Raw genomic sequence first — 20,975 nt, 5'->3', positions numbered from 1 at the left:
AAGCTGCATTTTGCAGAAAGCATAGGCCTGTTTTGTGTCTTCTATTATGAAGAGTAACTGAAGCTCCTCAGCTCAGGGGCCTGGGTTGAAGAGTGCTTTTTCTTTCCATATTGTTAAGTGTCCATGGGAGATTAAGTGCAGGAACAACTGGAATAAATCACGCAGCACCACTTATGTGAAGAAAGCCAGTTTGGAAAAGAGAAAGGGTTTATCTTTGTAGGCAGTTATAAACATCTCTACATTTTTTCCAGATTAAAAAAAAAAAAAAAAGGCAAAACATTTTCTTTACAAGATGTTTTCCATCTCCCACTGTTGCAAAGCTTCTGAAGCAGAAGATTCCTTTTCTTGTTGCACTTGCTTACAGTTTAAAGGTTATGGAAGTCCTCTACATCTTCCATGAAGGAGCTATACTGAAATTAGGGATCAAAGCGAGACGCAGCGTGTAGGTTGCCTGGAGTTGTGGCTCATGCCACACCAAAGCCCGGCCCCAAACTCTCAGCTGTACCACATAACCCCATTTCTGGAATAGGGCCAGGAGGGATTGGGTGCACAGGACTGCTGTTATGCCCCTCACCGAACAAGAGCACAAACCCTGGTCTGCACTGAAGTCTCTCCTCATTCTTATGCACCAGGGCTTGCTCGGGCATCCTCGATATCCCCCTCCCGTCGTGCCGGGGCAGTTCCCGGGAGCTCCGCAGGTAAGTGGGAAAACACCACCGCCTTCTCCTCCGCAACCCCGGGACGTGGGACCCACCCTTACCCTTCCTCTTGGGTAGGTTTTTGGCCGGTTGCTTTTTGCCTTTGGGGTTTTTTTTTTTAAACCCTTCTCCCAGAACAGCCGGAAAAGGGAAGTTTTGGGCGGTGCGTGGCTCCTCCACCTCCCCTTCCGCCGCCTGCTCCGCCCCCAATTGCTGCGGAGCGGGGCCATCGGGCAGGTGAGACCCCGCAGCATCCCTGTCACCCCCCAGGGCTGCCTTCCCAACAATCGGGTTTCCTCTCCTGGGTTCAGGGCTTAGGCTTTAGGCAGGCCTTGCTCCTAGAAAAGCCTGCCCCGGCAAAATGCTTCTTCCCTCCCCTTCTGCTCCCCTCCCTCGCCCCCCCAAAAAAAAAAAAAAATTAAAAGGTTAAGAGATGCTGATCGATTTTCTGTTCCAGTTTTCGGCATGGCAGTGGACTGGTTCGGCTTTGGCTACGCCGCCCTGGTGACATCAGGAGGGCTCATTGGCTATGCAAAAGCAGGTACGGACCAGGAAGATGCTTCTGTCTCCCATTCTCTCTTCCCCCTCCCTCCCCCCAATTACTTGGTGTGAGCTGGGCGGCTTTTTACGAAAGGCTTCTCGCTCGAAGTTGGCGCAGATGTGAAATTTATCAGTTTGTGCCATGTGCTGATAACTTGCTGCTGTTGGGGAGTGGTGGATTTTGGGTTGAGCTGGTGCTCTGGGCAGATAAGCCCACAATCTGCTTTCTGGTGGATGCTGATATCTTGCTTCTGCATTGTGCTCTTTGAGTGAACTGACATAAGTTTGCTTCAGAAAGGCTTTTCCCCTCCTGTTTAAAATATAAGCATTCTATAAGTGTTCTGTATCTTCAAATGACATAAATCACAATTTTTTCCCCCCTTTGAGATTTATTCCCATTTTAATCTTTGACGATAACAGTATCCTGCAAGCTGTAGAGAGCTTTCAGAAGGATCTTTTCTCCAAGCAGAGCTGAACAATCCAAATCAGCCCTTCAACTTGTTCCTTTCCTGGGCTCTGCATCATAAGCTTACCCTCTGACCCACTGTTTTCATTTCCTGGCCTTTTCCTGAGTCAGCCCTCCTCCAGACAGAACTGAAGCTTAATTCCTGCAGCACTGTCTCTTTCAGCCTTGAAAATCCCTAAGCTGTCTTAGGTTTTATGATAGGAGGGGGCACTCCTGAAGTCAGTAAGAATCTTCCCAGTAACTAATTGCATCTGTGTTTCTCTGAGGCCATTATGGAATGGCAGGAGTCCTTCATGCCCTCTGGTCCCAGATGGTCATGCTGAGGCAGGGGAATCCAGGTCACAGGATTTTTGAAGGGGGAACAGAAACTCATATGGTGAGTTCTGGAGAGAAAAAAAACTACATTATGTCATTAATAATAACTTAGAGAAACCAAAAGAAAATGGAACTTTCATCCATAGACCTAAGATGATGATCTGATCTGTTCTTTTACAACCAGGTCTATTTACCCACACAGACAGTAGACAGCAGTAGGTGCCTTGGGAAGAGTATGAGAACAGAGCAATCAAAGGGAGAGTGATTGACTGATTGATTGATTGATTGTTTTTCTGTCTTCATTTAGTAAGTTCTCTGGGTCCTTGTGTTTTGAGACTCAGGAACTTCTTGAGCCAGAGGTGATGTGTTTGTCCTAGTAAGTGTATATGCCATGCTGCTTAAACAATGCCTCAAGGTAAAATTCATGGATAATGGGGGATGTTTCTTGACTCCCAGGCTTGTGGAAAGAATTGTAGCTACCACATGTTGATTGCTAAACTGTATTATGTACAAAGCAGCCACTTATTACAATGTGCATCTTTTCCTTGCACGTGTACAAGAGTATCAGGTGCTTTCTATCATTTTTGCCTCATGCTTTTTTATACCAAAAGCAGGATTTAAAGTAATATTACAGCAACCTTGTTGATGACTGAAAAGTGATTACTTTCTGGCAGCAATATGCAGTCCTCCTGTAACACTGAGAGATCTTTATCAGCTTAGCTTTTTACTCTCAAGTCTTTTAAAGGTGACCTGAAAAGTGGAATATAAAAAGAACCACCCTCAGTAACATTAAGTCCTTAATTCTCCATGAGCCTTATTGAGGATATTCACCACTCACAATGATCATGCCACTTCATTACTTGGTGTATTCTATAAATCAACTTAAATGTGGCTTAAATGTGGTATCCTTTATTTTCTGGTAGCTTTGTACCAAGGACCTGTTTCAAAGTTTAGGTTAGTCCAGGGAACCTTCTTCCAAAGTCTGCAGTTACCTTTGGATCAGATCTCAGGTATATTTAAGAGATACGATCTCCATTCCTCACCTTCCTCTTTGGCAACTCTTTATTTATCTGAATGCCCTCCTGGCCAATTCAGTCCACATGTCCTTTTTTCTCACTCTTAAATCCTTACTATTTAATCCATCTACTTTACTACCTCTCTAGAAATTTTGATATTATTGTTTTAAAACAACGTGCTTCAGTTTGCATTAGGAAAACACCAATTCTATTGTTTTTCTCACAGTTCTTTCCAATATAAATATATTAATGGCTTTGCTGTTGAAGAACTAAATGCTAATGCTATTTGTATCTTATGCAAGAGTATTTCATCTGGGCTTTGGTGCTGATCAACATGGTCTCAATGTCCTAAAAGAAAAAAAAAACCTTCTCTAATCTTCTTTATAAAATGAATAATGAATGCCTTTTTTTTGTTGTTGTTATTGCTGATATTTTACAAAACAGATAAGCTGATGAGCAAGTTCATTTTTAAGTTTCTAATAAATGCATTATCTTTTACTTATTCAGGCAGTGTTCCATCACTAGCTGCTGGCCTTTTCTTTGGGGGTTTGGCTGGATTGGGTGCTTATCAGCTCTCACAGAATCCAAGTAATATTTGGCTTTCTCTGAGTAAGTAATTTAAAATTTTACTTAAACGGGATTATACTTACCCTCAAATAACTGGATATTTAAAATTAGTTCCTAAAAGTCTTTTCAGAAGAGTTAAATGGATGGTGTTACATATATAAATTCAGTCCAGTCTTTAAACTTCACTGCACAGGTGGCTGCCAACATTAATCTGTCTGGTACTGATGTGTTTGAGGGATCGTAGTGCTAGGAAAGTGTTAGTAAATGGATGTCCGACCTCTCTGTGTCCTCTTTCTGACTGAATCCTACTTTGAGCATCCCACAGTAGGCTGGAGCATTTGGGGAAGTTGGATTCCCCAGTAGACTGCCTGTACTACTAGCAGGTTATTTTATTACCACTGAAAAGGACAGAGGATTGTGATTGGCTTATTTTTATATATGACAAATATGCGGAATGACAAAGGCATTGCATGCCTGGGGGGGATTTAACAGAAAAGTAAGCTTCAGTAATGCAGCTTATTCTTCCTTCTTCTCAGAATTGGAGCTTCCCTTCCTCCTGATTTGAGAAGCTGACTGTGGAGAGTTACTGCTTAGCCAGTGTTTAAAGAGCTGACACCAACTACAGCATTTTTTCAGTGAAGCGGTGACATAGCATCTGGCTCTTTGGTACATGAAAGTCAGGAGTGAAAGGGGAAGGCCCAGCACTTCTCTCCACTTCAGTTGTGTTCACAGGCAGTCCTGTTTGCAGGCTTCCACATCTACTGGACAGGCCCAAAGCTGTGCATGGTCAAGCCTGAGTAACTGGAATAAACTGCAAATACAGCAAGCTTAAGAAAAGTGATACCAAGTGTTTTCCCAATTGTCAGAGGCAGTCAGATACATTTCTCTAACTCAGTAGCATATGAGGTCTTTTCCTCTGAAGTTTTTGGAGAAGGTGTGTTCAATTCTGCTTTAGACAAAATTACATTGTGAGTTGTGCGTATTTTGAAGACTGCCTAGTAATTAGAGCTTGAAGCATCTGAATGCTAAAATATTTTGGTTTTATCGTGTGTCAGACTGTGATCCCAGTCTCATATATTTCCTCACATGACATTACTAGATGTCAGTGACAGCATTTGGAGTGGTGTTAGGGAAGGGGCATGCCATGGCTAGGACTGAAGATGAGCTGGGTCCTGCAGAAACAATGATAGAAGATAAAAGAGTTGGAACATAGTGATCGTAGCTGTCACCACTGGGTAGCAGGTGGATGCTAATGCTAAGGATTTCATCAATAGGTTTTTCTTACAGTTTTCTTAGTATTCAGTCTTTCTTTGATATACAGTGTTCCAGGGACTGCTCTTTCTGCTTTACTGGCTCAATGAAACTACCTGTTTCCCGTCTCTTTGTCAAGTGGTCAGGGACAGTAGATTTAACTCTCATCTTAATGGAAGGAGGTGCAGGACTGAAATGGCTTGGTAATGCATAGCACACTTCCCTTTTGAAGTCTTTTGAAACATAAATTAGTTCATTCTCAGAACATTACTACAAGTTAGACATGAAAACGCTCCCTCCCTTTTATGAGAAGTGGGGGAATTAGATGCATAAGTTTAGTGATTTGCCTGTGCACAGGGAAGGAGTGAGCAGTGTATCATGAATTATATCCAGCCTCAAAAAGTGCACATTTTGCAAAAAGAAATCTGAGGCTTGTGTGCAGAACCATATGGAGTGTGCTGTCTGCTAGAACTTGATGTAGAATACTGTTTACGTACTGAGGCATTCCAAAATTTACACAATTTATTAACTCTCTTAGTCCACTGTAGTCCACCAAGTGAAATAACCGTTTCACTTTTTACTTGGTGCTGCTACATCTCACTGTTAGTTTTTAATTCTATTATGTCTCTCACATGCATGTATCTGCTGACTGGACTGTACAATCTCTCATTTAAGTTACATCTGGAACACTGTCTGCCATCATGGGAACAAGATTTTACAACTCCAGAAAATTCATGCCTGCGGGGCTAATTGCTGGTGTCAGGTACAACACAATATCCTTTTTTTTTTTTTAACCTCCTGTGTGTGATTTCTTATTTGCTTAATTAAACTGAAATGGAATGAGTCATATTTTATGTATCTTTTTTGTTCCTTTGCACCAGTTACATGGGAAGTATTTGGAAGTGTATTAACAAATTGTTGTAATTGTTTAATTATGTGTTTTTTCCCCTTATGCAGTTTGCTAATGGTTGGAAGATTAGCACTGAAGATGTTGGAAAAGCCCCAGGAGAAGTAGCTGATCATTTTACAGCCTAATATCTGGATAAGGAAACCTGATAAAGAGGTTGCATAAATTCAGAAGCATGAAGATGGAACAATTTTCTATATCAAGGCATTTTTTGCCTTTTTTTATATAAAGGGGAGTACAATGATGGGACAGATAGTTTATAAACTTTCGTTTATATACATTTGTTTCAGTGATCAGGTAGACCTATTTGTGTCCAGAGAGAAACGGGTCCTGGGTTTGATTTTTCCAGATATGAATCAGTGTATTTTAACACTTCCAGTTTTTATATTCCAAAATATTTTGCTGACATAAATGAAGCAGACCAAACCTGTAATTAAGAAAATAACCACAAAGAGGCACTGGGAGTAATTTGCTAAATACAACAGTGTATCTCAAAGCTTTTGTACTTAGTATTACAGCATGCTTTACCTGTTGCATCTGAGTTGATACACCACATCTGCATAACACCAAACAGATCTTACATTTTTATTCTGAAATTATGCTAAAATGTTGCTTTTGTACAAGTAAATTCTATTACAAACCTTTATTTGGTGTGGTTTTGTATCATTTCTGTGATTTGGGCATGGGGGATATTTTTACCTTGTTTTCTTCTCGGTGGAAGTCTTTGCAGTGAACTCTTAGTATCCAAGTGCTGTCTTCCAAAATGACTTTATAAATGTGGGGGCAAAAGATTAAATTAGGGGCCTTCATTAACATTTTAGTGTATTTCATATTGTAACCTCTCTTGTTTCCAGGCACTTAATCTGTAAACAACCTGATTGTGCAGGATGAATCTCCAGGGAGCAACACTAAAAACATGTAAAAGTATGTCTGAAATTCTAGTCCCAGTTAAATCGTAGTCTCTTTTGAGCATGCTGTAAGCAAAATCCAACAGATGTTTTGTAATTACATTTTTATGTTTCTGAATCTCCCCATGTAACTGAATAGAAAATTCCATCCCTAATACAGAATTTTCTAGAGCCATTCAAGAATTAAAGACATTAGTGTCCTTTCTCCAGAGTGCTCATGCTTTTAGACTGATTGTTAGCTAATTCTAAAAGTTTTCTTTCCTATTTTTACTATGTAGGTTTCAGTGTTTGGGTTTTTAGATTTCTCCACTAAGAGTTCATAATTCATGTAAATTGAGATAATTACTTTTGCATTAAATTCACTGTGGCTATGCCATGACTTCAGTGGCACTTCATGCTGCGAGTCAGCTTCTATAGGGATGTAAATTTTGGAAAGTAATTTAGTTATTTTTAGGAAATCAATTGTTAAAATAATTCTTAAATTAAGGCTACTCTGTTTAAAGCACACTCTGAAAATAAAAATGTTAGGTTAATATTTCTTACAGTATCAGCTGTCAGCACAAGCTGAAATGAGTACAGATTTTTTAACAAGGTTCAGTAGCAGGAAACTGGTTTTACAATACACAGACTGGGTGATCAGAATTCAACAGCTTGGAGTTTAATCATGTCTACAGAACTTCAATACATGATAGAAATGGGAGAAGAAGAGAGTTAATGTTTATCAAATCCTCATTTCCCAGGTTGAAGATCCAGGCCCTCTATTGCACATCTACACGCCTGGTAGAAGTTTGGGTGGCAAGAGGAAATGTCAGGTGTTTCACCCCTCTCTTGAGGGGCTCACTCAGGACTAGAGGAGGGAATTTCCTGTTTTCTTTGGTAGGTAAATGATCTCCTGAAAGTAGGAGCTTGCCCTAAACTCTGTAATGGGGATGTATAAGGCTGTCTTTGTAATAGCAGGTCCTGAAGTCCTGGAAAGGGAGAGATTTTGGACTACCTTCAGCTCCTGCTCTGGAGAGGTTCAAGTTCCCTTCCCAGGAGAGTGTTCTTTGCCTCAGGCACAGGATATCCCACATGGAGAATATTACCTGGGGAAGCCACACCACGGGTGTGGAAAGACCTCAGAGCTCCTGGAACCTCCAGCAAAAGGAGCAATTATTTTTTTAAGTCTTCTTTTAAAGCTAAATAGTAGCTGGTGAAAATACAGAAATGTCGTGAGGCTGAGAGATGGAACCCAGATTCCTCTCTGCCCCCGTGGAAAATCCAGTGGGACCACCTAAATTTCACGTATGCCATGTTTACTTCTGGCTAACCCTAAGTTCTCTGCAATTCAGGCTTTTACCTGTGGTGCCCCAACTGCTGACACTGGAGCAGCATCAGGCAGGTACAGGCTTGGAATGTTGCAAAGTACACAGTTAGTGGAAAGCTGAGCAAATATTTTGGGGTGAGTGAAAATCTGGGACACTTGAGTGCAGACAACTGACTTTTATGAACTAGCAAAGGAGAAGGGGAAAAGGATGGAAAATGTTTCAGCTGAAATGGTTTAGAAAGGAAGTAGTCATGTGCTGTCCTACTTTATCCCTTGTTCTAAGAATATGGTACAAGGCTGTTTTTAATGCAAAGCGAATCCCCAACTCTTGTTCTGCTTCAGGCTTCAAAAGTGCAATTTGCCATGTCCCAGTTCTGTCAGTCATTGTGCTGGGAGCTGTTGGCACTTCATCATCACGGGCTGAGGGTTGGTCTGTGCTGAAACTAATATGGCCTGAAGTATTACACAATTATCCCTTTGTGGTGTTAAAATTGCTGGCTTCTTGGCATTATAGTCATGCTTTCTGAGTGCACAGTTTAATCACCTAGAAAAATGGGAGGAGGGAGAAAAGGTCAGGAGAACCTCCAGGCACTTATGACAGGAGGGGATAGTCTTTGTTCCTCGAGAATCCCCTACAAGTAAAAATGGGAAAATCTTGTGTCCATAATGGTACAGAGGCTGCCTTCATCTCTTTTCCTGCTTCCTTGAAATGCTGCCACGCTGGAACAGATCAAAGCCCTTACGGTTTTGTGCCCTATCCCCAGCTCAGTCCAGTGCATAAGTGACTTTGGGCGTTCCCTTTAGTTTTTCTGTACTTCTCCTCTGAACTGTGAAATAGAGATAACGTTTTCTGTATCCCTTCCCTGTCTGTGTTTTACACTGCTGTCTTACACAGCGTGTGGCATAACGTGTTCCCCGCCCCAGAAGCAAGAATTGGTGGTTGGAATTCATACCGTTTTACTGCTGATAGTTAATACAGTCTGACCTTGTTTTAAGTTAATACTCTTAGAAAATACCTAGAGAGGAAAAATAGGGTACAACAAAAGTCTGTTCCTCTTCTTTCATTTCATTATATGTTAGCATTTTCTAATATATTGCTGCCATATTTTGAGATCCTGTCCTGCAAGTACCATAACTAAGTGGAATTGAGTTTTAGTACTGTTACTTAGAGGCATACCTAGAATATCCTGAGTTGGAAGTGAGCCATGACGATCACTGACTCCAACTACTGACTCCATACAGGGCAGCCTAAAAGTGAAACCATATATCAAAGAGCATTGTCCAAATGCTTATTGAACACCATCAGCTTCGGAACCATGACCACTTCCCTGGGAGCTTGTTGCGCTGCTTGACTACCCGCACTGTGAAGATCACCATCTTCCCCCTCTTTTCCTTTTCCCCTTTTTTTTTTTTTTTTAAATTTCTTATATTTTTCTTTTTTACTTTTTCTTTTTCTTTTTCCTACTTCTTTTTCCTGTTTCTTTTTTTCCCTTTCTCTCTTTTGTTCCTTTTTTATTCCCCCCCTCCTTGTTTTTTGTGTTTGTTTGTTTGGTTTTTTTTTTCCTTGTTCGTTACTCAGTGGCTGCCCGTGCTGAGAATGCAGAGGTTTTGGAAGGCTCTCCAGCGCGGAGAGCCGAGAGAGGGCGGCAGCGCTGCTCCGAAGCGGCTGCCGCTCCGCCCGGCCAGCTGTCAGCCGGGGGTGAAAGGCACCCCACCCCGAGGGATGGAGACGAGGATAAATAATAATCAACCTGCTTCTAATTTAGGGTTTGCCCACTTGTAGTTGTGTGACCTGGAACACCGGATACTGGAACACAAGTGCTTGGCTCCCTCAGCCGAACGGGAGCGTCGCTTCTTTTATTGCCTTTGCGTTGGCCTGAGGAATGAAAGGGAATGATCCTGGGGCAAAAGGCTCTTTTCACCGTGCATACTATGCAGTCGCTGGCTAGTGCTGCTAAGGATCTGATAACAATCGCCTGAAGAATTAAAAATAAAACCCTTTTGCCACTCTTCTTACACCCCCTGGAGGAAATCACTTATCTGTGTTGGAAGATCAGCCCAGTCTTTTTCATCTATTTACAGCAAGAAACAACATCTGCAGGTTGTCAGCCTGACTCACAAGCAGAGGGGATTTGGCAGGACAGGCCTTCTTCTCTAAGCACTTTTAAGAAATACAAAGACATTACAGTCTTGTAAGCTGTTGAGGTGTATGTATAATGAGGGAGAGGATGCTGGATGCATTTCTTTGGAGGCAGTGCTCTTTCAGCAGTGGTACAACAATAGGAAATGGCTGAGATCAAATTATATGCTGTTACCTGAAGGCATCCCATCAGTAGGAGAATTATTGGATGCCCTGAAATTCCTTCTGACCCCTCTGTTCCTCAATAAACCTGTGTGCAACTTCCTCTGGGGACGGGCCAAGTATTGTTCCATTAGTATGCAGCACCACAGACAGCAGGGCAGAAAAATACACACCAGGAGGAGAGAAAATAGATTAAAAGCAGCAGGAGCAAAGTAAACGCTTTTAAATTCTGGACTGAAATTTCCCTCCACTGAGGTTCCTGCTGGTCTGAGGTGTCGTGACAAGACCTAAAATATTCTGAGGTGAGAGGAATATTGGTCCACTTATTTAAGTTCTGTTTCTGTTAAAAATGAAGCCTAAACTAGGAGGTAGGGAAAATTTTTCATGGTGAGAGTAAGAACTCAAAAATCATGACAACAGGCACAGAGTGACAATCCTAAAATCTTATGAAAATATTCTAATTCATAAAGCTGTTGGGAAAATGGTCATTCTGGTCCTCTGTAGTTATTTATCCCTCCTGTTTAGCAGTATGCTAGATGCTCCACTCTTCATTGTTTGTCCTATACTCAGCAACATCTTCAGTTCCCAGACACTACCTCACCTGGCAGCCCTGCAGCATTTACATCAGTTCAGGGCCTGTCGCCAGGTTTTCTCCTCCATATGCCACTATTGTTTCATCCCTGCCAAAAAAATAAGGACACTCTGTTCAACTTACTCCTATAAATATCAGCTATATTTTTTTTTTTTTAATATAAATTCATTTGCTTATGTGAAGGACAGTAGGTAGTTTAGCACCCAGTGTCTCAGGCAGCACGGAGAGTTCCTGATCAACACAGGGACCCAGGTTCAGCTACATCCTTCTCACAGCCAGGTGTGCAATCAACACATGCATTCATGCTTGTGTACAGCAACAGACAGTACCATGATTGCACAGGAGTTTTATTTACACTTTTTAAAACATTTTGTTTGCTTGTGTATTTTTTTTTTGTATTTTTCAGTGATAAATACCAAATAACAGTAATAAAAAAAACAAATAAAATAACATTTGCTTCTGTATATCTCATTCCCATGGCAATCAAATATTCCCAATGCTGAAAGGCACTGTGACTTTCTGAGATGGAGGTGGCAGCAGTCTGCAGCTATTCCTGTTCCTCTTAGCTGTCAACGTTCAGAGTACCAACTTCTCTAGAGAGTGCTGTCTTGCACAGAGGCAGAAAAGATCCATAGATTTTGTTTGACATACTTGATTTGTAGAATGTATCCCACAGGTCTTCCCTCAAGAGTATTCCTCGCATGTAAGCATTAACTGGTGTAACCTACAGATGCTCTGCTTGCTTTAGTCAGCCATCTCTATAACAATGCACCAAAAGACACTAAAAGAAGATGTTAAATGCATTTGAATCCTCCCTTAACAACCATAAACAGGGTGTGGTGCATATGTTAAACAAACAGCCAGAAAGAGAAGAGTTAACTATTTAAATAACCATGTTCAGTGAGACCTAATTAATGCTAATCTCAAGTTTTTCTTTTTTTTTTTTTTTTTTTTCTCCCCAGGAGCAGTAAGTGTATGGAAGAGGATGTATGGGGGGAGGAAGGGTAAGAGAAGTCAGCCTACTATTAATTGCATCTTGTTTAGCCGGGTCACTGCAGTTGACCTCATTCAAACCTGTGATGGGTTGACCCTGGCTGTATGCCAGGTGCCCACTGAAGCCACTCTTACCACTCCCCTCCTCAGCTGGGCAGGGGAGAGAAAATATAATGAAAGGAGATAAGGACAGGGAGAGATCGCTCACCAGTTAATGTCATGAGCAAAAGAGATTTGAGGCAGGGAAAATTAATTTGATTTATTACCAATCAAATCAGAGTAGGATAATGAGAAGTAAAACCAAATGTTGAATACACTTTCACCCCACTCCTCCATTCTTCCAGAACTCAACTTCACTCCCAGTTTTCTCCTCCTCCTCCCCACAGTGGCACAGGGTGATGTGGAATGGTGATTGAGGTCAGCTGACACGTTTAAAATCCAAGATGGCAACACCATGCAAGATTTGTGCATACTCAGAGTCATGCTGTCTTCATTAGTCTCTCATTCTTTATCAAACATTTATTTCACGTGCAGATGAACATTTAAATTTGGATGTGGCATTGCCCAGAGGTACAGTGAATTTTGTATTGCCATGTCCTGCCTAGCGTTGGGTGCTGCACTCCTACTTCATCCAGAAAATGTGAAGATGAGGCAATGCCCCTGTTTCCATGGAATCCGAGGGGAAATAGGTGCAGCACTCTTAGGACCAAGGGGAAAAAAAATAAGACAGATGGTTAACTAAAAAAAAAAGGAAGAGTAAAACATCTGAAGTGTAAAGATGCCCTGAAAGAGAGTTTCAGATATTACCCTGAGGAGTGGCAGAGCCAAGTTTGCTGACCTGAGACATGCTCTTCCAACTCACCCATGTGAGTTTTTGTCCTCCTACCCTTTAGTTTCTCATTTTTCAACAGAGAGACATGGCTGTGGTCAGTAGCAAATCTATTTAAAGAGCTTGTCAAAAGACCTCTCAGAAATCCAAGTATTTCCCAACACAGGAGCATTCCCAATGTAAGGAGAAGGCATTCTTGTGGTAATTTCTTCTGAAGTTGCTCTGAAATTTTTGGAAGCAGGGCAAACGGAAGCAATAAGCTTTCCTTTAGGCACCTCTGGAGGCAATACTGATTCAGGCTTAGTTTCATCAACATGCTGGGGTAAACTGATATTCTCTAATCTACTCAAAATTGTTTTTTAAAGGAAATGGACTTAACAGAATCCTCTCCTTGAAGACAAGGTGGTCCAAGGCACTGTTCACCCAAGCACCCCAGGTGAAGGAGTGCAAACTGGAGCAGGCTGGAATCTTGAGATCTTGGAGTCAATGTCCTTTTTCCTCTCTGTCAGGAAAGTTTCGTAGTCCCCTGAAGTTCCCCCTGTATGGGAACTGAGAATTATAATTGGAGATTGTAACTCATCTCTCTCCAGCCCTTTCCCCCATTTTTAATCCATTGTTGCCCTTATTTATGTGGACAAGCCTTTTTCCCAAAGAAGCCACAAAGCGGTAGCTTGCAGAAAAATCAGTCTTGTGCTCTTATGTCTGTAGTTTGGTGACTTTGACTGGCCAGATGCGTAACTGGGACTACACATCTCCGTAAGGTGGTGCACAGCTGGAGCCCTGCCAAGTAAACAACCAGGCAAAGGACACCCTTTCACAAAAACCTGGGAGGTGGCCGGGTGAGCTGGTGGTCAAATGGCTCGGTGTAGCGCAGAGCACTGAGTGATGGGGAGGAGGAGGTGCTGAGGCAAGGCTTTCTCCTTGAATGCAAGTCTTGTGGGCTGCACATTGGCTGAAAACCCTCGAGTATGGGCAGTTCCTCCCCCAGATGAAATGTCAGCCCTAAAACATTCCAGGGAAGAGATATGTGGGGCCTAAATGGATGGGTACCCCTGGGTACACTTGGGGTGTACCACTGCCCCTGGTGTCACCCTGGTCACCTCGGCCACCCCTGCTCTGGACAATGGATTTTTTTCATTCCCTATTTCGAGTAAACACTGTGGATTCAGCCTCTCACAGGGCGGAGGTACAGCTGACAGCAGGCTGCTCTCACCAGAGTAATTAACTAATATTAATTACATGAACACACATCAATTAGCATTACCACCTTCCGGAAGCTTTCTGTCGTGTGTCCTGTCCATGGCTGGGAAGTTCCTCATTTCTCTTGGGAAAACAATGCCTGGGAGTGCATTTCCTCTGCCAGAGTGACCTGAACTGATGTGCTTATCAGGTGAGAGGAAGGGAAAGATGGTTATTCAGAGGAGGCCAGTGCTTAGGAGAAGTCTCTCTGGTAGGCTACATAAAGAACCCTAAAGCAGCCAGTCCTGCAGCAAAGTGAATTTCCTGCAGTGCTTCTGGTGGTGAACAGGTTGCAAAACATTCCCAGCCACTATCCCTCATTATTTTTGCCATCACCATGAATACTTGTGCAGTTCAAGGCAATCACACTTTGCTCCTCCAGAGTGCTCCATTACAGAAGGTGGAGAAAAAAAAACAAACCAAACCACACAATCTGCAGCCCTCCCCCCAGGAGCAGGGTGAGGTAGGAGAGTGTTGTGCACAGGTAGGCTGTGTCACACCCTCCAGGCTGTGGCTACGGCTGCCGTGGGAGACTCACCCCACGATGAAACAGCAAGTGGACCTCAGCGACCGCCAGTGTGCGGTGGCACCTGCTTGTGGTGCTGCTGTGCTTCCTGCCCTGCCTGTGGATCTGCAGCTGCCAGCTCCACTTGTTGGTTGAAGTTTCTCTCCAGTGAGAGAGCAAAAATGCAGTTTAACAAAAATGGAAGGGAGGGAGGTAAGGGGCCAGGATGATAAAACCCGCCCTGGCTGGCTGGTTTAGCCCTGCATTTGAGACCTGCCCTGAAAAAGGAACAAGCTAAACCCAACCAGCTAAAACTGTGAAAGTCTATGTTCAGACCCTTGGGTTTTTCTGTGTTTGCTGGGGCCTTGGGGAGAAGGGGAAGGAAAAGATACTGGAGCTGCCGCTGCCTGGCTCTCAAAGACACTTATCTAAGCAATTTCAATGCAGTTTGTTTGTATTTTCCCTAATGTGACCACATTATATATACAAGGATATGCACTATATTTTAAGGAAACACATCACTGAGGAGAATAAAAAAAGCATTTACTTAACAAATCACGTTTGTTTCTCAAGTAAATCTCTGATCTAGGAATCATACATATTTAAACTTGGAGGCTGGTTTTCTATGTATGATTAAAACAGATTTCCAATGTACATGGTGTCACTTCTCCAGCTATCTGCAGTCTGCTTCATAACTTACAAGGGAAATTGCAGTGCTGTCTGTTGAGCTGTGACACAGACAAAAGAAATTTTAGAGGACAAATGAAGTATGCCCTTGAAAACAAGGGCTGTTAATTGGTACTCTGTTCTGTATTGATCTCACTCTTCTGCTTCTGAATTTGAGTGAGATTCTGCAAGCCCAACCCAGGCAGGTTGCCTTTAAATATTTTTTTTCTGCATTAAACCAGCAGTATTGAACCCTCTGTGGTTCTGATACCCACCTTCCGAAATACCTTTCCCTTTTTCACCAGACATGCCCATCCAAAAGGTTTTCTGCCATTCCATACCCTGCCATAAATACTCAAGAATTTGCTCATCCAGCCAATCTACTAAAAATTAGCCAGTGTTCCCTGAAAAAGCCACCCATATGGCTTGCAAAACATCACTTAGTCTTTTTGCACTCTTACGCTTCATTCTGCAGAACTGCTGATAGTGTTGTAGCTTCAAGTTTCTCCACATTAATTGCAATGATATTTTTCAGTCTTTTCCTGCCAACCAAGCTGCTGGCTTTTGATCAGAAATCACATGTGTGCTAGAAAGAAGCAGTGGATTGCTGTCAGCTGGCTCCCGTCTGTTTTGCCATGGAGGAAAGAGTGAGGTGCACAACAGAGGGTGTCTGCAAATAGGGAGACAAAAGGTATAAGATACACTAGGTATACAAAAGTAAGTGTTAAACAGGAGCTTAAAACCCCAATAATCAAATCCAGGGGCCCCTGTTTATGCAATACTGGACACGAATGGAGTAGAAATTGTTTCTATCCCTGGATTCACTGCTGAGCTGAGACTGAGTGTAGTCTGTCCACTTTCCTGTGCATCAGTGTCCCCATATGTGAATCAGAGATAAAAATTCCAGACTCCTTTATTAAATGCTTTGGAACCTGCTGATGAAAAGCATCATTTGTCATGATGTGCCCTATGGGCACTTAAAAATTATTTCTGTGGAGTGCAAAGGCACTAATATATATGTAATAAATAGGTGAAGAAGCAGTCAGAGGTAAGTAAAGATCAACAGAGGTCCCAGTAGTTTGGCTATAAAGAGGTGTCATATGCAGCCTGTTGGAGCACAACCTACACACCAGATGAGTTCTGGATAGGGTGTCGTGCAGAGGGGTCATTCAGTAGGGACAGACAAGCCCTTCTGCAGACGAACCTCTCACGCTGAGGGCTGTCATGTTTCTCCCTAGGAGATTTTGGGTACAAAGACGCCCACACGTGTGAGATAATGCCTCCTCGTAGCCCCCCAGGTTCCTGGAGAGCCACGAGCATGTGTGGTACAGATGGTGTTTGCGTGCTGGGAATGTGCGGTGCCACCGGCGAGGGTCGGACCTGTGGCACAGCCACATGGCGATGCCGTGCCCACTCATGGGAAAGGCTGTGCTGACGGAGCATCCAGTGAATGCCTGAGCGGCTTCTACCTTCCAGGGAAGCCCAACATTTCCAGTTATGGCTCCCTTGCAGAAACACCATCTGGCCTGCCAGATGACCAGCAAGCTGAGGTTTTCCTCAGAAGGGTGGGCAGAAAGCGTGGCAGGGCCATGGTTGCGAGGGCTCACGGTTACCTCGTGGCAGGGGATGCATCTCTCGCACTGCCCTCAGGCACCACTGCCCGACCTGCCCATAAAAGGCATGAACCTTGGTCCCCTCTTTACCTCTCAGGAGCCTCTGCTATGGCAAAGAGTCGGGTTTTGATTTCAGAGGGAAGAGAGGACAGTGATTACCAAGTGGGAGTTTAGCTCCGGCTTCTTTGCACGGAGTTGCTGAGGGGGGCTCATTGCAGATCAAAGGAAGAGGGATGGATACTTCAGGGAGGGAAGGTTACCAAAATACTCTGCAGTCCAGCTCACTGGCAGCAAACATTATACTCTCCTCTTTCCTTGGGGAATTGCAGGGAGTCCAGCTTTGTTTGGAAGTGAGTTTTGACAGGATTTGTGTGATGGATAGTGTGAAAAGTTTCCAGGGAGCTATTAAAAAGCAGGAAGGGGGGACAGACTCTTTTTGCCTTTTTCCGTTACTATTTGGGTAACTGGAAGAGCTACATGGGAAACTCTGAAGCAACAGTAAATTCCTGGAGAGAAACAAGATGCTCCAAACACTTTGTTTCTGACAAAAACTGTTCTAAGTTTTGCTCCCCACAAACAAAAAGTGAGCAAATGCCAAGCCAATCATCCAAGTAAGTGTACACTTCAGTGCTTGTTTCACGCTGTCTCATTCAGGGACCTCTTCTAAACAGAGTTTTTTTTCAAGTTCCCTTCTTTTTCTGTCTAACTTGACATTTCTTTTGAACATCTTCATCTCCCTTTTGTAAGGCAACAAATTCTGCTTCTCTGTTCCCTTTTGTCATTCCCCTTCCCTGGTGTCTTCTGTGAAGAGTACAGAAATATCTTCCACATATTGAGCAGGCATTCCTGCTCCAGTAATTTCTGTTTTGTCTCAGGCTTGTGTGATTAAAAGGTAATGCCTGTACATGGCTTATATCTTTTCTCCTACCGAGAAGATTTTTCTATACCAGTGTATGGGGCAAGGCAAAGCTCTCCCAGCCTCGAATGCAAATGTAAAAAAAATTACACCTCTGAACCAAACTTTCAGAAGTGTTGAAGGAGCACTAAAAAGTTACAGTCAGGAAACTGGCAGGATCACAGTTTTGCCATGCAAGCTGCAATTTGATTAATGTGGCAGCTGTTTGATGGGAAATTAGGAGAGAGTTTTGAGAGTCATGAGAGGAAATTAGGCCATTTTATGCTTCTAAAGCTCTTTAAAACTCAGTGGTACTCCTCCTCCCCTGGAGGTTTATGAGCGTGTGGCAACTTCTGCATTTAATAAAGCAAGCAGGCACAGAAGAAAGACTGAAATTGTTTTCCAGGGGCAGTGGGGCTCAATCATCATATGATAACAGATCAGAAAACTTGGTTTCTGGAAATCTGGTCCTCAGCATCTCGGTTTGCATAGTCCAAATCTGCAATCATGTATCTGGCTTTATCCAGTGCTGAGGTCTAGTTTAGGAGCTCTCCACAGTGTCAAGCACTGAACATGGCCTGACTGACACCTCTGGAAATCTCCTTGACCTCCGAGGGATCTCTCAGTATGTTGAACTGTCTGGCCAGAATGAATTTTAGTTCCCTCCAGCAGAGGAAGGTAGCCAGTGCATATGAACTATGTGGAAGCAAAGGTCCCGTGGCATGAATCATCTACTTCCTCTGGTGGAAACAGGGTGGTTCTAATCAATGTGTTACAAAAGACCAGAGAAACCCCTTTCCGGCAACTGATCACCATATGCTGTCTGTGAGACAAATCTAATTCAAGAGGAGTAACCTTGGGAGTCAGTCAGCAGCGTTAAGGTTGTCTTGGAAGCTTCTTGCTGTTAATGAAGGTTTAACTGGGAATTTAAAACTATAAAACTGCTTTTCTACCAGATGGGAAAATGCAAAATTAATGCAGATGCAGTAACCATGGCTCAGAGGAGACGTTTTGGGCTGGAACTTGGAAGATCTGGTTTCTGTTTTGGGATGTGCTGATTGTGACATGAGAAAATACTTTGTGCTAGATTTAGGATAGTTTAATATTTTTGGCAGTCACAAAATCCAGTTTTATCCTTCTGTGCTCCCAACCTTTCTGCACAGTTAGCTTTCCAATTGTTGAGTCCCCAGGGCCAAAGCTTTTTAACCTCCAGTTTGGAAGCTACTAACTGTCTGTAAGACATCAGAAGGTGATCTGTGGGAAGTGCCACAATTAAAAATCAAAATTAAATTATTGTCAAAGGCAGCATGAACAGACAGAATGGGAAAAGTACAAGTACTGAACATCCCTAACTGTATTTGGCTGCAAAGAACAGCTGCTGTGGAGTCTGCACAGAATAGCCTTTTGATTTGTTTCCCAAAAGATGTAAATTGATCTAGATTTGAGGAGCATCACTTCAAATGCATGGCTTTGTCACCACGGTGCCCAAACTGGTGCTTCCCAACCTGTTCTGCCTTGGGAGTCAAAGTTCATCTCACCTCCTTGACAGCAAATCTGAAGGTGATGGTATTTTCCCTCTTACACGTGAACTCTAGTTAAGGCATTAGTTCAAGCTGTAGAAGAATCAAATTCAAACCCCCCCATCTGCCCTAAGGGAATGTGAAAGCCTACCTCTGACCTTTTGGAAGGTTGTTTTTGCATTCAGGCTCCCAGCAGCTCTCAGACTCTCCCTCCCAGTAGAGCCCTCCCACTCTCTATGCAGTATTTTTATCTCCCCTAAGCGAACTATGATCTCGTAGCTGACAAGAGAAGGGTCTTGCTTGTGAGGAGGTAGGGAGACCTGAAGTCCAATCCTTGCTCAAGTTAAAAGCTCAGTGTTTTAGCAACATATTTGCTAACAAGGTCCTAAAGAAAGGCAGAGCACTGAAATGGGGAGCCAAGGCATTATGTAAACACCTGAGACAACCGCTTATTCAAGTGATAAACAAGCTTTTTTTCACTTGGAACCTTTATTGTAAGTGAAAAAAGTGTATTTCCTATATTTCAGTGTCTTCTTTTTAGCTTGGTCAACCACTTGTTCATTAGAACTGAGAAACTATTTAGAGGTTTAAAAAGCTGTAAATTTCTTTTTCCTACCCACCAGTCTATGAATCAACTGAGACATCAGGAGTAAGATCTGCTCATTCCAGGCTGTTTGAGCACTGGTTAACAGTTATTTCATGAGCATCAGTTTTCTTTGTACAATAATACAGTCAACGTTAAATAAAAAACATGTTTTGACACCTTCTTCTTCTTTCATATCCAAATCAATTTGGTATTGCTTTATTTGATAATGGAAATCAATGCCACCTTTTTTTGTATGTTATTATAGCATAATTTCTATCCCAAGGCAATTCAACATAACTCCTAAGAAAAAAAATTGAATTACCTAGTAAGTACAAAATATAATTTGCCCTTTCCTAATATAATAAAAGGTAAACATTAAGTACATTTGAATAAAAATTTCAGTTGTTTAAGTATTTGAACATATCACATTCTGAGTTAGCAAAACAAGAAAGAACGAAATATAGCAAAATACTTCAGAAAACAAATCTCAGCGATTACCAACTGCTAAGCATCAACTGCTCCTGGGAAAAATGATTAAATACAAATGCAAAACAGGAAAAAAACTTGATAACTTTAGCCAAGGTGGCTAAAGTTATAATTTAAGTGACAATTAAAATAGTTTGCTAAAATCCCACACATATGAATCACTCCACCCAGCTTATTTTTCACAACAGGACGTAGCGAGTTTTCGTCTCTGCGGTCGAAAGAGAGGAGGAAGGAGGCACCTTGCTAACTCTGTCACTGCTGGCAGCCCTTTCGGTTCACCTCTGCTCACTCCCAGCCCCCCTTCGCAAATGGCTTCCAGCAAATGGACTTGTCTCACTTTTCTCTCTATTGGCTGCCTGAGGAGCAAGGCTCTTGTGTTTGCCACCTGGCCTTTCACCTCTCCAAACACGCACCTCTCTACCCTTGTCCCATTTATGATCCCCGCAGATCTTTGTTGATGAAGAGATACCTCTGAAACCACCAGGTAGGTCTCACCAGAAATGCTTGGAACAGCCTGAGATTTCCATGGAGCGGCACGTCACATTGGGTGAGACTTCCAGGGCATGCAGGAAACTGGGACCTACTGTGTCTGAAGGAAGAAAAGCAGAGAACCTGGGTTTGGCGTCCTGGGAAGTCAGGAGATGAAAAGTGAAGCAGCCTTGATGCACTGGTTCAGCCCAGGAAAAGAGATGCTATTTACTGCGGTGCTTTATATCTGGGGCTCGTCCACTTCTTCCCTCCTTTCTGTCTGACTCTCAGAGTTGCTCCAGAAATG

At 42.7% G+C, this 20,975-nt stretch overlaps 1 protein-coding gene across 2 annotated transcripts; it reads left to right on the top strand.

The window, feature by feature from the left end:
* Window positions 1–358: 358 nt before the first annotated feature.
* On the top strand, window positions 359–6,406 carry LOC114064945 (transmembrane protein 14C-like). Of its 2 annotated transcripts, none has more exons than XM_027898440.1 (5): window positions 359–698; window positions 1,156–1,239; window positions 3,543–3,644; window positions 5,529–5,616; window positions 5,811–6,406. In XM_027898440.1, exons 2-5 carry the CDS (start codon window positions 1,164–1,166, stop codon window positions 5,866–5,868), a joined length of 324 nt encoding a protein of 107 aa, XP_027754241.1. In that variant the 5' UTR covers window positions 359–698; window positions 1,156–1,163; the 3' UTR covers window positions 5,869–6,406. The 2 variants fall into 2 exon arrangements, with proteins under 2 accessions (XP_027754241.1, XP_027754240.1); XM_027898439.1 differs by lacking the exon at window positions 359–698 and adding an exon at window positions 812–935.
* Window positions 6,407–20,975: the final 14,569 nt, after the last annotated feature.

This window comes from Empidonax traillii, unplaced genomic scaffold, assembly GCF_003031625.1.
Source record: "Empidonax traillii isolate 1590-97213 ecotype Southwest subspecies unplaced genomic scaffold, ASM303162v1 scaffold597:size822913, whole genome shotgun sequence".
Lineage (NCBI taxonomy): Eukaryota > Metazoa > Chordata > Aves > Passeriformes > Tyrannidae > Empidonax > Empidonax traillii.
The sequence above is the reverse complement of the archived record's forward strand: the minus strand, read 5'-3'. Positions and strand labels throughout refer to the sequence as shown.

What these genes read in the sequence shown, in the direction of transcription:
- LOC114064945 (XM_027898440.1), top strand. Translation starts at nt 1,164, where the DNA reads ATGGCAGTGGACTGGTTCGGCTTTGGCTACGCCGCCCTGGTGACATCA. An exon ending in CATTGGCTATGCAAAAGCAG is followed by an intron (nt 1,240 to 3,542) that starts GTACGGACCAGG and finishes TTACTTATTCAG; the next exon opens with GCAGTGTTCCATCACTAGCT. An exon ending in TAATATTTGGCTTTCTCTGA is followed by an intron (nt 3,645 to 5,528) that starts GTAAGTAATTTA and finishes CTCTCATTTAAG; the next exon opens with TTACATCTGGAACACTGTCT.